The 14,741-nt window shown below is 41.8% G+C and overlaps 1 protein-coding gene across 1 annotated transcript in view; it reads left to right on the top strand.

Moving 5' to 3' along the window:
• The window catches only part of LOC126259540 (cancer-related nucleoside-triphosphatase homolog), an 87,253-nt gene that overhangs the window by 44,312 nt on the left and 28,200 nt on the right, over nt 1-14,741 (top strand). Inside the window, exon 3 of the mRNA XM_049956416.1 lies at nt 7,781-7,883. Coding sequence (XP_049812373.1) covers nt 7,781-7,883 — 103 coding nt within the window. The remainder of the gene's footprint in view (nt 1-7,780; nt 7,884-14,741) is intronic.

Consider the following 14,741-nt stretch of genomic DNA (forward strand, 5'->3'; position numbering starts at 1 on the left):
CCACCTTTCTGCTTTCCCTTCTTTGCTTAGGACGGGTTTTTCATCTGAGCTCTTGATATTCATACAGGTGGTTCTCTTTTTTCCAAAGGTCTCTCCAATTTTCCTGTAGGCAGTGATACATTATTATTATTATTATTATTATTATTATTATTCTTTTCAGGTAACTTTTACCCACAGTGTTAAATAACATACTTCAATGTTTCCCATGTCTTATTCTGCATCAGTGGTGGTTGTTACTGCATGGTGCTAGCCCAGTTTATTAAAATAATTCACACTATAAATTGAGCTGCAACAGTAAATAATTTCGTGCTTGCCAGTGCAAGTCCAGGAATGTGTGCTGTAGACCATAAGCGCAAGGTGTAGTGCCTTCAATCATTTGAGTGAGTGTCGCCTGGCATCAGGCTGCCAGTAGTCAGTGGCAACTGTATGAAGAGGGAACTCTCAAGCAGAGATCATAGTAGAAAACTACAAGTTCTTCTATGTAATTATTTTTGGAAAGTTTTGCTATTTCTGATAAGTTAGAAAGTGAAGTAAATTATCTTTGAACTTCCTTCAGACAAATAATTTTAGTAGACATATTAAATGCACAGCCCGCCCGGTTGGCCGTGTGGTCTAACGCACCGCTTTCCGGGAGGGAAGGAGTGCCTGGTCCCCGGCACGAATCCGCCCGGCAGATTTGTGTCGAGGTCCGGTGAAACAGCCAGTCTGTGGATGGTTTTTAGGCAGTTTTCCATTTGCCTCGGCGAATGCGGGCTGGTTCCCCTTATTCCGCCCCAGTTACACTATGTCAACAATTGCTGTGCAAACAAGTTCTCCACATACACGTACACCACCATTACTCTACCACACAAGCATAGGGGTTACACTCGTCTGGAGTGAGACATTTCCTGGGGGGTCCACCGGGGGCCGAACCGCACAATAACCCTGGGTTTGGTATGGGGCGGCGGAGGGGTGAAGTGGACTGCGGTAGTCGTCGTGGGGTTGTGGACCACTGTGGCTGCAGCGGGGACGGAGCCTCTCCGTCGTTTCTAGGTTCCCAGTTTACGTACAACATACATATTAAATGCAGTTTAAAAAAAAATGAAAGAAGAAATGGGCTTGGACTCTCCATTTTGCGTTTATACAGTGTTGTTTAAACCTTAGACCATGAGTAACGGTAGCACCTGAACAGCTAAAACAAAAGGCACACTTTCTCTAGAAATTACTGCTTCCTAAAGATGTGCCAATTCTTGCTGATGGCCCACTGTAGGAATCTGAGAGGTGGCCAGTTTTATTGTTGCCTCAAGTGAATAACTTGGACTTTGTCTCTGCAGTGATGACCAGCTGGCAGGTAGCTAGGTTTTATCTCAAAGACTGTAGGTATCTATGTCATGCTTGATCAACTAGCCTTCTAAAACTGAGCCACAGGGCCACTAAATGCTACTGCCCTCAACCTGAATTAAACATTTTGAATTCCTTCATGAGATATGACACTACTGCCTCTTTTCCTGGTTTCCTGAATATATAAATCTTCCTACTTGTGTTAGTTACCTTTTGGTAATTATTGCTACAACTGTCTTGTGGTCACTGATAAAAGTTTTGATGTGGACATCCTCAAAGAGATTAGGTGTTTTTGTTACTAGTAGATCTAATATACTTACATCATGAGTGGAATTTGGGCTGTCTGTTCCAAACTGTTTCCAGAAAAATCATTTAATGTTGTTTCACTGGATGCCTTATCATGCACTCTACTGACAAAACTATTGCTATTGCACTGGATTGTTTGATGATTTAAGACTCCTCAGATAGTTACATTATGATTATGAACATATGTACTGATGTGCCGAGGTTTTCTCTGTTTATTATTGCCCTTGATACTGAGTCTTCCCCGAGCAATCTCACTTAGAGCTTCCATTACTATCTCTGTAGATTTGAGTTTCTTGTTTACTGTGACACTTACACCACCTCCATTTACCATTTGCATAGCCTTTCAATCTACATGTACATTTATCTCAAACATGTGGCTGCTATCAATTTTGGGTTGTATCCAGATTTTTGTACCTAGAATTATGTGAGTTCCACCGCTCTGTAGGTGTGCTTCAGACTCTGGTTCACAAATGGTTCGACAGTTGACCACTACAGACTCACCTTCAAATCAAACAATGAATATCATGATCATGATACAAGAGGTAAATATGATCTTGACAAAGATATAAAATGTCTCATCATGGTGCAGAAAGGAGTACATTATTCAACCATAGACTTATACAGTAAACTCCCAGTTCGTGTTAAATCAGTAATTGGGGATTTGAGTAAATTCAAAAAACAGTTATACTTTATCTTTTGAGTAGTTCTTTCTGTCGTTTACAGAAATTTTATGACAGTGTGTAACAATTAGTGAAATGTGCTTAATTTTAAGTATTCTCATTGTATTTAACTTTGTAGCACTGGTATATCAACTGTTGACAGAACGATTTTTATGTGAATCAGAGTGTAAGCCTTATAATTTGTTTGTGTCACTACTATAATCGATGTTGTTATTTGAACACTTGAATCTCCTGTATCTGATTACATACAATTAGACTGTAAGCCTCATGACCATTTAGATGCCAGTATGGTTATTACTGTAATATGAGAGTCACTCCAAAAGAAATGCACACTATTTTTGTAAAAATACAGTTTTCATTCTGCATGTGTGAAAGTTTTACAGTGTGTATATACATCCTTCCAGCTTGTTTTGAAACTTAGTTCAACCTGTCCCCATAAGTGGTGCTGTCACAGCATGTCTTGAAGATGGCTGCTACACTTGACGTTCATCAGAAGCAACGTGCTGTCATAGAATTCCTGTGCTGTGAAAACGAGACAGTAGGAAATATCCACAAGAGGTTGAAAAAGGTGTATGGAGATGCTGCTGTCGATCGCAGTACAGTTACTCGGTGGGCAAGCAGGTTACGTGATGAAAGCGGGCACGGCCTCGTACTGCACACACTCCAGACAATGTGCAGAGAGTTAACGAATTGGTGACTGCTGACAGACGAATCACAGTGAATGAACTGTCACGCTACGTTGGGATAGGGGAAGGAAGTGTTTGCAGAATACTTAAAGTATTGGCGTTAAAAAAGGTTTGTGCCAGATGGGTTCCCGGGATGTTGACAGTGGCTCACAAAGAAACAAGAAAAACGGTATGCAGCGAACTTTTGAAACAGAACAAGAATGGTGGAGATGAATATCTTGGAAGAATTGTGACAGGTGATAAAACATGGCTCCATCATTTTTCACCAGAGATGAAGAGGCAATCAATGGAGTGGCATCATGCAAATTCACCCAAGAAAAAAAAATTCAAAACCACACATTCTGCTGGAAAAGTTATGGCTGCGGTGTTTTTCGATTCCGAAGGACTCTTGCTTGTGGACATCATGCCAAGTGGAACCACCATAAATTCTGATGCTATGTGATGACAATGAAGAAACTTCAAGCTCGACTGAGTCGTGTTCGACCACATCAGCAAAAGCAGGATGTTTTGCTGTTGCATGACAATGCATGGCCACATGTCAGTCAAAAAACCATGGAAGCGATCACAAAACTCGGATGGACAACACAGAAACATCCACCTTACTGTCCTGACCTGGCTCCATGTGACTATCATCTCCTTGGGAAACTGAAAAACTGCCGGCCAGGGTGGCCGAGCGGTTCTAGGTGCTACAGTCTGGAACCGTGCGACCGCTACGGTTGCAGGTTCGAATCCTGCCTCGGGCATGGATGTGTGTGATGTCCTTAGGTTAATTAGGTTTAAGTAGTTCGAAGTTCTAGGGGACTGATGACCTTAGAAGTTAAGTCCCATAGTGCTCAGAGCCATTTGAAACTGAAAAACTCTCTTCGTGGAACAATGTTTGAAAATGATGACTCCCTTGTGCACAGTTTCAAACAGTAGCTCCGACAGGTTGCTCCAGAATTTTACCGTGTGGGTATACAGGCGCTGGTTCCAAGACGGCGTAAGGCAGTTGAGAGGCATGGAAATTATGTGGAGAAATGAAAATATTGTTCCTAAAGGATGTATCTACACACTGTAAAACTTTTGAACATGTAGAATAAAAGATGGATTTTAAAAAAAATAGTGTGCATTTATTTTGGAGTGACCCTCGTAATCTGACACATTCTGCTTCTTACAAGGGAACCTCCCCATCGCACCCCCCTCAGATTTAGTTATAGGTTGGCACAGTGGATAGGCCTTGAAAAACTGAACACAGATCAATCGAGAAAACAGGAAGAAGTTGTGTGGAACTATGAAAAAAAATAAGCAAAATATACAAACTGAGCGGTCCATGCGCAAGGTAGACAACATCAAGGATGATGTGAGCGCAGGAGCGCCGTGGTCCCGTGGTTAGCGTGACCAGCTGCGGAACGAGAGGTCCTTGGTTCAAGCCTTCCCTCGAGTGAAAAGTTTACGTTCTTTATTTTCGTAAAGTTATGATCAGTCCGTCCGTTCATTGACGTCTCTGTTCACTGTAATAAGTTTAGTGTCTGTGTTTTGCTACCGCACCGCAAAACCGTGCGATTAGTAGACGAAAGGACGTGCCTCTCCAATGGGAACCGAAAACATTTGTTCGCAAGGTCATAGGTCAACCGATTCCTCCACAGGAAAACGCGTCTGTTGTATTCTATACGACACTGGTGACGGCATGTGCGTCACATGACAGGAATTTGTTGTCGACCCACCTAACTTGTACACTTGGCGAATGGGTAAAAAGATTCTTCTACCTTGCCCGATTTAGGTTTTCTTGTGGATGTGATAATCACTCCCAAAAAAGTGATGAAAATGTAAGAGTTTGTCACATAAACTGCAACAAATGAATGCAACAGTTTCACAGTCGCACAGTTTTTCCCGTGCTCTGTCAAAACATATGTTTTTAACGTTTTCAAATTTTTCCGTGTGTAGACAGTCAAATCCTGCATATGTACAAGCAAATCTGAACATGACCTGGAATTCTGGAGAGCGAAGTTGATTATGTGTGAGTGCCTGATCTTTGATAATTGAAAATAAAAAATTGTCACTCGAGGGAAGACTTGAACCAAGGACCTTTCGTTCCGCGTTTGTTCATGCTAACCACGGGACCACGGCGCTCCTGAGCTCGTATTATCCTGGATGTTGCCTATCTTGCCCATGGACTATTAAATTTGTATATTTTGCTTATTTTCTTCATAGTTCCACACAACTTCTTCCTGCTTTCTCGATTGATCTGTGTTCAGTTCTTCAAGGCCTATCCACTGTGCCAACTTATAACTAAACCTGAGGGGGATGCGATGGGAAGGTTCCCTTGTTAGCGATACATTCACATCAAGGATCCATGGAACTCAAAAATAAATAAGTAAATAATAAATGATGTAGGTAACATTTCTTTGGATCTTATACAAATACTTTGGGGCCTCTTACAGCTTTCATTATCTGGACTGGACTGACATTTGACTAATACAATATACCCTTAGAATATTGCACAGTCTGCTAGTTGGGTAGCAGCCTCTGATGTATTGTGTGTGAGCTAGTTTGAAGGTTCTTAAGGTTTCTCATTCTTATCCCTTGTTGTTATTTCTTTAAAAAGCAGCACTTTTCACCATATATTTGAACTGACAATGATTAACAGACCCCTACGGTGCAGGACACAGCATGGTGCCCAACATACGAACTGCGTCACCCTTATTTAGTTTCAGTTTCTCATATAAACTTCATGTTGGTTGTGTATGGATTCATTGCAGGGGTGCAGACAGAAGATAATCTTGCAAAGATCTTTTGAACTCATTTTCTGAAAACTTTCTTGGACATCTAGTGCCACAGACCACATGCAATGGAAATATTTTAGGCCTTATAGCTACAAACAGGCCTGACCTAATTGACGGCATAAGTATAGAGACAAGGATTAGTGACTATGATATCATCATAGCAACTTTGGTTACTACAGTTAATAAAACACTCAAGAAGGCTAGAAGAGTATTTCTGCTAGGGAGAGGGGAGAGACACTTGTTAGCATCACACTTAGACAATGACATAGTTGATGTATATCAATGTCTGTCAGCAGCATAGGGTCTTGATTTAATTATCATTTCATTCTAGAGCACTGAATGGTCACCATCTTCGTATCAATTGGGAATCACTGGAGGAGTGCTATTGGGCAAATATAGAGAACTGGCATTTGAGGCTGATTGCTGAATGATTCTACAGCCGCCAACATACATTTTATGTAATGACCGCGAAGATAAGATTGGAGAGATTAGGGCTTGTATGGAGGCATTTAGACAGTTCTTTTTCCCTTCCTCTGTTTGTTAGTGGAACAGAAGGGGAAAAGACTAGTCAGAACAGAGTTCCCTCAGCCACATGCTGCACAGTGGGTTGCAGAGTGTGTATGTATATATAGAAGTAGATTTAGATGTAGACATGACTGGCAGGTGAAATTTTGTCATTGTTTAGTTGGATAACACTCTTTCAGCACCCTTATTTTAACACAAATATAAAATAATTGAATAGCTTGATAATTAACATAGTCCATATCAAGGCAACTTGTAAATCCCTGTTTATGTAACACAAATGTGAGTGTTCCTCTCTTTCCATTCATTTAGTTATACATCTGCCAGAAAAAGGCAGATTATATATGCATCTGCTTTTTTTATTTATTTGAAGAGAACTGGAAATGAGACAGCTGCAGGGATGAATTTTCTTGAGTTAGCACCTAATTGATAGTGAAAGATACCAGATGAGAAACTTAAGGTAAAAATGCTACACAAAATTAAACATAAAAGGTTATGTTGTTGGGGTTGGGGGAGGGTGATATATTACAAGTTTCAGTAAGAGAGACTGCCTCAAACCTGTTAGCTGTGTGGTTGTATGTAGTACCCTGTGTTCTATCTGGTCTTTGCCTCTCTTTTACTTTTCCACTTGACCTGCCACCGGCATACCAGTCATTTATTTGGGGGAATAGTGGCAGATCTTGTACTTCAAAAAGAGATGGTATCAGTGGAAGAATAGAGATTGTATCAATGGAAGAGTATAGTTCATAAGGTATCTTTGGTGTTTCTGGTATGTGTTTCTCAGTAGCCCTCCCAACATACCCATTCACACCAGCTTCCACTCACTTGACAGCAGTCAATGTGTTAGTTGCTTATTTAGTTTCAGTTTCTCATATAAACATCATGTGGGTTGTTTATGGATCCATTGCAGGGGTACAGACAGACAGTCTTGCAAATATCTTTTGAACTCATTTTCTGAAAACTGTCTTGGACATCTAGTTCCACAGACCACATGCAATGGAAATATTTTAGGCCTTATAGCTACAAACAGGCCTGACCTAATTGATGGCATAATTATAGAGACAAGGATTAGTGACCATGATGTCATCATAACAACTTTGGTTACCAAGGTTAGTAAAACATCTTACAAACAGCAACTAACACAATAGTAAAAAATAACATTAAACCGAGAGTACCAATTTTCTTTTGATTTCTGCATCTGTTATGCCTCAAGGATCATAAGCTTTTTTTTTTTTTTAAATATGATTTAAGCACAACAAAGTGACTTTATGTTATAACAAGAGAAATGCTTGAGTTGAAATTTGTTTATTCCCTGAAGCTGCTAAGATATTCCACTTTTATCCATTTGGTACAAAAAAAACTGAATGTTTTCATTCACATTTTGTCATTTTTTCCAGCTTTTCTTTTTATCCACTTATCGTTTGTAATTTCTGTAACATTCTCTTTGTAGTCATCATCCACTATTTAAATAATACTTTTTTTTTTTTTTTTTTTTTTTTTACAGAGGCAAGCAGATTGAGAGAAGCCATCCTGAATACTGTGTTGGCCAGTATATTGTTAATGTGAAGTCTTTTGAAGCTGTTGCATTGCCCGTATTTTGTGATGTGGTAAGCTAATGTAACAGTTGATCTGCAGTAATTAACATTCAAGATCAGCAGCCTGAAATTCAAACAATTTTCTTTATAGTAAAAGAAAGCACCAAGTATGGATAAATAGCAGATTTCTTGATCCCCTTCTCTTGCTCTCCTGCTCTCCCTCCTCTCCCTCACCCTCTCCCCTCCCCCTCCCCCCTCACTCCTTCCCCCACCTTCACCTCTCCTCCTCTCCCCTTTTCTCTCTTTGCCACTGATAGTTAATATCTTCTTTTTTTGTTTTATCTAAAATTAAAGCTTCTCAAAAAACCTTTGCTTTCAAGCATTTTACCACTTGTTTAGGTTTCTTCCTGTTGTTGTACATAGACTTTGTGAAGAATGACTGGCTGCACTAAACTCTGCTTGTTTACCTCCGGCTGTGTTTACCTTATTCTTTGTGAGATGTTCCGGGCACTGACTCCCACGACAGGAGACAGGGTCATATTTCGGTTAGCCGGTTGTTGAACTGCTCTACGCCACTGAAAGAATATGTGGTAATGGATAACTCACAAGCATTGAATCTAACTGATGAAACAAGAAAGTTTAAAAATACGGCCTATGAAGTGGGCTAAAGGGAATACAGACATTTAAAAAATGAGATTGACAAGAAGTGCAAAATTGAAACCCATGAGTGTTGGGATGAGAAATGTAAGGTTTCAGACGCATGTATGACTACGGGAAAGATAGATGTAGCCTGTAGGAAAATTGGAAAGACCCTTGTAGCACCAAGGAGCACTTGTATGAATATCAAGGGCTCAGATGGCAAGACTGCTGAGCAAAGAAGGGAAGGCTGAAATGTAGAGAGAATATATAAGTCCCACTCATATAGAAATCTGTAATGCTTGGTGTACCCAAGGTACATGCCGAGAAGAATTTCAATGACCTTGAGATTTCCATATTCATGTCAGTTTTATTTCTCGTACTGTGAAAGTGTGAGAAGCATTTTAAAGTCTTCACATATCTCCTTCAGATTAACTTTGTGAGCAAAGGGATGAAAAGAAAATTTTTTCCCATTGTGCAGAAAAAGAAGTGCTGTGTGACTAATTTCACTGGAATCTATCAAGAAGTACCACTCTTTTCCACAGAGAGTCTCGATAATGGATTCAATATTGTGTCTTGGAAGAAGATTTCTGAGCTGAGGACGATGTTTGACAGTCCCTTGTACACATTTTGATTATTTTTCAACAGTTAAATATGTAGAATACTTAAGTTAAGCCACAGAAGGATAACTAATAAACAATGTACCATATTAAATTATTTTGATAGATAGTGGGTAGCACTTGTAAAGGGAACCCAATTAATAATGTCGGCGAGTATTAGGTGATGAATGTAGGGGCTATGACATAAGGATATAGACAGTGTGACATATGGATATTTGGGCAATGTGCATGGATGGCTCAAGTGGTTGAGGTGACAATAAACTACCAACTACAGCTGATGTCAAAGAACTCACTGTCAGTAAATAAATTTTGAATGTTGTGTTTTGTTCAACAGAACTATGCTATGTTTTGTTCATGGATATGGAGATGATATCATTTAGCCTTTTGTGTTTAACGCTCATAATTGGGGAGGGAGACAAAAATCCTCATGCCACCTGAGAACAAGGCCATTATAAAAGTTCTCAATAACTTTGTGTGTGGACTGGTGTCGTACACAATTGTTTGATCAACCTTAACAAGATTCCCCTGAGCTTAATGGCTGTATCTATACAATAAACATTCAAAAAGTGCTGTCAGAATTGCTGGAGGTGGTGCCCCTTGCAATCCATCAACACAGTATTAGTGCACTGCAGTGTCTCTTGTGACTGCTAGTAAGCCAGTTCACTCAACTATTGGGAAATGGCTGGATACCTCGCATAATATCATCTGTTCTTGTTGTGAGTGCTTTTTGAGACATTATTTTATCTATATAAGTAAAGGTAAAGTCCATTGCAAAAGCCTGTGCCTGGGCTATTGGATGGCTGTAGCCATAGTACGGCCTTCCTTCGCCACAGCACTAGAAGGGGGATGGTGGTGGTCCAATTGTCCTGGTCTCCTTTTACCCCTGGGAGAGAGCCCCTGTACTCATCTGATAGCAGGCCAAATGGACCTGGGGCTGTCATGGAGGAACTGGAATGAGGAAAAGTTCCAACTCATACCAGGGATTGTACCTGAGGCCTCCAGGGCTAGTTCTCTGCCTACTGGACCATCACAGCCACTTGATATATTTGCATTAAATGGTCAGGAATCTTTTTATGGTTAGTTAAGCTTATACACCCATATGTATGCAGTTGTTACTTTTTGTTTATTTAAGAAAGTCTGGCAATTTCAGCTTTCATTAATGGCTAGGACTCATTATATTTGTCATATTGGCTGAATATTCTGCTACTGTGTGATGTGACCTTCACCAATACATAATTATGATCACTTTATAATTAATAATTCCATTGCAATTTTGGAGAAATTAATGGCCCATTTTGGTAACTTTTATGACATATTATATAAACCAACTTTCAGGTATTTCTTCTGTCAGGGATGTGGTTCAAACCACCATATGAATAATAACTAAAATTAGTAGTCGGGCTCATTTACAAACTATTTTAAAAACCGGGTATCCTTACTGTGTTAAGAGAGTATATCTATCAATCTCTTATGCATGTCAGGGAAAGCATTAGTAAGTATTTTATTAATAGTTCTATACATAATCATGGAACAAAATCCAGTTTGAACTTATATTTACCAAGGATAAAACAAACAAAAACTCAGAAAACAGTGTTTTCTAAAAACGTAGTAAAATTTTATATTAAATTGTCCAAGGATATCAAAAATGATTACCTAAATGCGTGTTTGAAAAGGCAACTAATACAAACTTCATAAGTAACTGAATTACACAATTAAAGATCACACAGAGAACTCAAAGTAATGGTTAATACTGAAAGTGGACAGCTACAACACCCTTTCGCAATACATGATCACAGTGTAATGCTTCTACTAGAAAATCATGTGCCAAGATATATAGTGCATGGCAGTAATATCTTGCCATTCTCCTGAGCTCATCGTCTCATTAATCATGGGGAGATGATGACTCAGTTTTCCAGATGGACTGAGGGGAGGACATTACAACTGTATTAGAGCTCAGTAACACTAACAACTAATTAATTGCCAGTCAACATCAGTTTCTCACTACCTAAATAGCAGAGTGTAAGTTAGATTTGAATATGGCTCATCTCATCAAAAGGTGTTTCTTGATGCACTGTTGCTCTGACCCCTTATAGAAACATGGATCATTCATGAGGCACCTTAATTTAGAGGTGACAAAACAGTGAAATAATTAAACAAAGTAGTATATGGGTTGTGATTATTAAAGGAGGGAAACATTAAGAATAATATCCCACCAATGTGGTCTACAACCAAAGGATTAAAGTTTGATTATTTGTTTATTCGAATCTCTCACAAATTTATTCCGGTTGGCAGCCTCACATAAGTTATTACTAAACTTAATATTTTAGAAACCAAAATGATTAATTTTGCAATGAAAACAGAGCATTCATAGACCATAACAAATGTGAACTAATAGCACAGAGCCATGCATCAAGTCACTGAAAGTGCAACAAAACCTTAAAGTCCAGCTGGTGTGTACAAGTCTTTATACAGTAACAAATTCATTGCAGTTGAAATATTCAATCACTTTTAGTCCAACTATGAGTCAATGTCCATAAGCATACAGAGTTTCAAAATATTTCAAGGTCCTGAACTAGTGCACATAGAAATATTTCTAAGCTCCAAATAATACTTAAGCCTTCGATAAAAGGATACATCAAATCTCTTAAGCCTGTATAATGTTGAAAGGTGCTGTTGAAATTTGAAGAAAGTTTATTTAATTATTAGCTAAGTTTTGGATGTCACACTTTGGGAGAAATGGTTTGTGATATGTGCAGGTGTGAGGAAAGATGAGGACGCATCACATCTACAAGGCGGGACAGCAAGTTAGCATTACAGCAGTACTCATCTTGCCGACTAGGTCATCCAGCACCTTCGTGCTTTTCTCTCTTTGCACCCTTCTTTCTTGCAATGGTACAACACCCAAAACCTAGCACAGTAGCCATTCCCTTGTTGGAAGGGGGGGGGGGGACAAGTACATTGCACTGTTATAGCCCCATGACCACTCAGAGATCTTACCATTGATACCTGAGCTGGAAACTCCCAGTGCAAGCCAAGGAGCATGTGCCCATCATGGCTGTGGCATGGGGACTTAGGGCAACAGTTTACTGGCCAGGTAAACATTGCTGTGGCTTGGTGGCACCCAAGGAGACAGCTCCCGTTTGGAGTGTGAATTCCTTTTTGAATTCAAAACCTTTGTTCTTATTGAATATCTTGAGGACAGGTTTGGGAAAGCGGTAGTGATTTCAAAAATGAAAAGTGGCTCTGTTCTGCTTAAAGCAGCCTCCCCAACTCAGTTATGGGAACTGCTCTCCTGTGACAAGCTGTGTGATATTCCTGTAACTATAATATGCCCTAAAACTCTGACATTATACGAGGCATCATTTTCCACTGAGATCTCCTTTTACAGACTGATGACGAGTTGCATGCTAATTTGAAGTGACGAGATGTGCGTTTTGCCCATCGTGTCCGGCAAGGACCAAATGACAACATCTTGGCCTTTGAAGGTGACTCGTTGCCTGAGAAGGTCAGAGTGGTTGTGTGCAGCTGTGATGTGAAGTCATACACTCCTGGAAATTGAAATAAGAACACCGTGAATTCATTGTCCCAGGAAGGGGAAACTTTATTGACACATTCCTGGGGTCCGATACATCACATGATCACACTGACAGAACCACAGGCACATAGACACAGGCAACAGAGCATGCACAATGTCGGCACTAGTACAGTGTATATCCACCTTTCGCAGCAATGCAGGCTGCTATTCTCCCATGGAGACGATCGTAGAGATGCTGGATGTAGTCCTGCGGAACGGCTTGCCATGTCATTTCCACCTGGCGCCTCAGTTGGACCAGCGTTCGTGCTGGACGTGCAGACCGCGTGAGACGACACTTCATCCAGTCCCAAACATGCTCAATGGGGGACAGATCCGGAGATCTTGCTGGCCAGGGTAATTGACTTACGCCTTCTAGAGCACGTTGGGTGGCACGGGATACATGCGGACGTGCATTGTCCTGTTGGAACAGCAAGTTCCCTTGCCGGTCTAGGAATGGTAGAACGATGGGTTCGATGACGCTTTGGATGTACCGTGCACTATTCAGTGTCCCCTTGACGATCACCAGTGGTGTACGGCCAGTGTAGGAGATCGCTCCCCACACCATGATGCCGGGTGTTGGCCCTGTGTGCCTCGGTCGTATGCAGTCCTGATTGTGGCGCTCACCTGCACGGCGCCAAACACGCATACGACCATCATTGGCACCAAGGCAGAAGCGACTCTCATCGCTGAAGACGACACGTCTCCATTCGTCCCTCCATTCGCGCCTGTCGCGACACCACTGGAGGCGGGCTGCACGATGTTGGGGCGTGAGCGGAAGATGGCCTAACGGTGTGAGGGACCGTAGCCCAGCTTCATGGAGACGGTTGCGAATGGTCCTCGCCGATACCCCAGGAGCAACAGTGTCCTTAATTTGCTGGGAAGTGGCGGTGCGGTCCCCTACGGCACTGCATAGGATCCTACGGTCTTGGCGTGCATCCGTGCGTCGCTGCGGTCCGGTCCCAGGTCGACGGGCACGTGCACCTTCCGCCGACCACTGGCGACAACATCGATGTACTGTGGAGACCTCACACCCCACGTGTTGAGCAATTCGGCGGTACGTCCACCCGGTCTCCCGCATGCCCACTATACGCCCTCGCTCAAAGTCTGTCAACTGCACATACGGTTCACGTCCACACTGTCGCGGCATGCTACCAGTGTTAAAGACTGCGATGGAGCTCCGTATGCCACGGCAAACTGGCTGACACTGACGGCGGCGGTGCACAAATGCTGCGCAGCTAGCGCCATTCGACGGCCAACACCGCGGTTCCTGGTGTGTCCGCTGTGCCGTGCGTGTGATCATTGCTTGTACAGCCCTCTCGCAGTGTCCGGAGCAAGTATGGTGGGTCTGACACACCGGTGTCAGTGTGTTCTTTTTTCCATTTCCAGGAGTGTATATTCCTCCTCCCATGCAGTGCTACAAATGTATGCAATTTGGACACATGTCTTTGCATTGGAGTGCCAGGCCACTCTATATGGATTTTTTGCCATCAGTTGTTCATGAACGCTTCCTGTGCCCCCTCCCCCCTCCACCTGAGTCAACTGTGGGGAGCAGTATTCACTGTGTCACCAGACTGCACTGTTTTCAAATGCAAAAAATCCAGGAATCCAAGGCCCTTGACCACCTCATATATCAAGAGGCCAAGAAGAAATATGATTGCCTGCATCCTGTGCAAATGACAATGATGTACACTACTGCTATGATGATATCGTTCACTTTAATGACTGCCATCACACCCCGTATCTTCTGCATTTGACCCTCAGAGCTGCCTGACTACACCCACTCCCCTAGTGGTGGGGGTCCTCCTCACACTGCCTCCCTGACACCATCTTTGTGTGTGTTGACTCCCTCTCCACCCTATCCACCAGGCACATTATTTCCCACCTCCAGCCGGAGAAGCAACGCCCTCCTCCAGCACCACTTACCAGAAAGGGTTCCCTCGAGGTGCTCTCTTCCCAGGACCTTGCTTATCTGCAACTGCACACCAGATGGTGGTTGAAGCAGACACAGGTTGCAGGTCGTAGAACTTCGAGTTCCTCTTCTGTCCCAGAAATTGCAGAAATCTAAATCATCTGAGGATAAGAAGTAGTCCTTGAAAAAGA

The sequence above is a fragment of the Schistocerca nitens genome, chromosome 5 (assembly GCF_023898315.1).
Source record: "Schistocerca nitens isolate TAMUIC-IGC-003100 chromosome 5, iqSchNite1.1, whole genome shotgun sequence".
Classification (NCBI taxonomy): Eukaryota; Metazoa; Arthropoda; class Insecta; order Orthoptera; family Acrididae; genus Schistocerca; species Schistocerca nitens.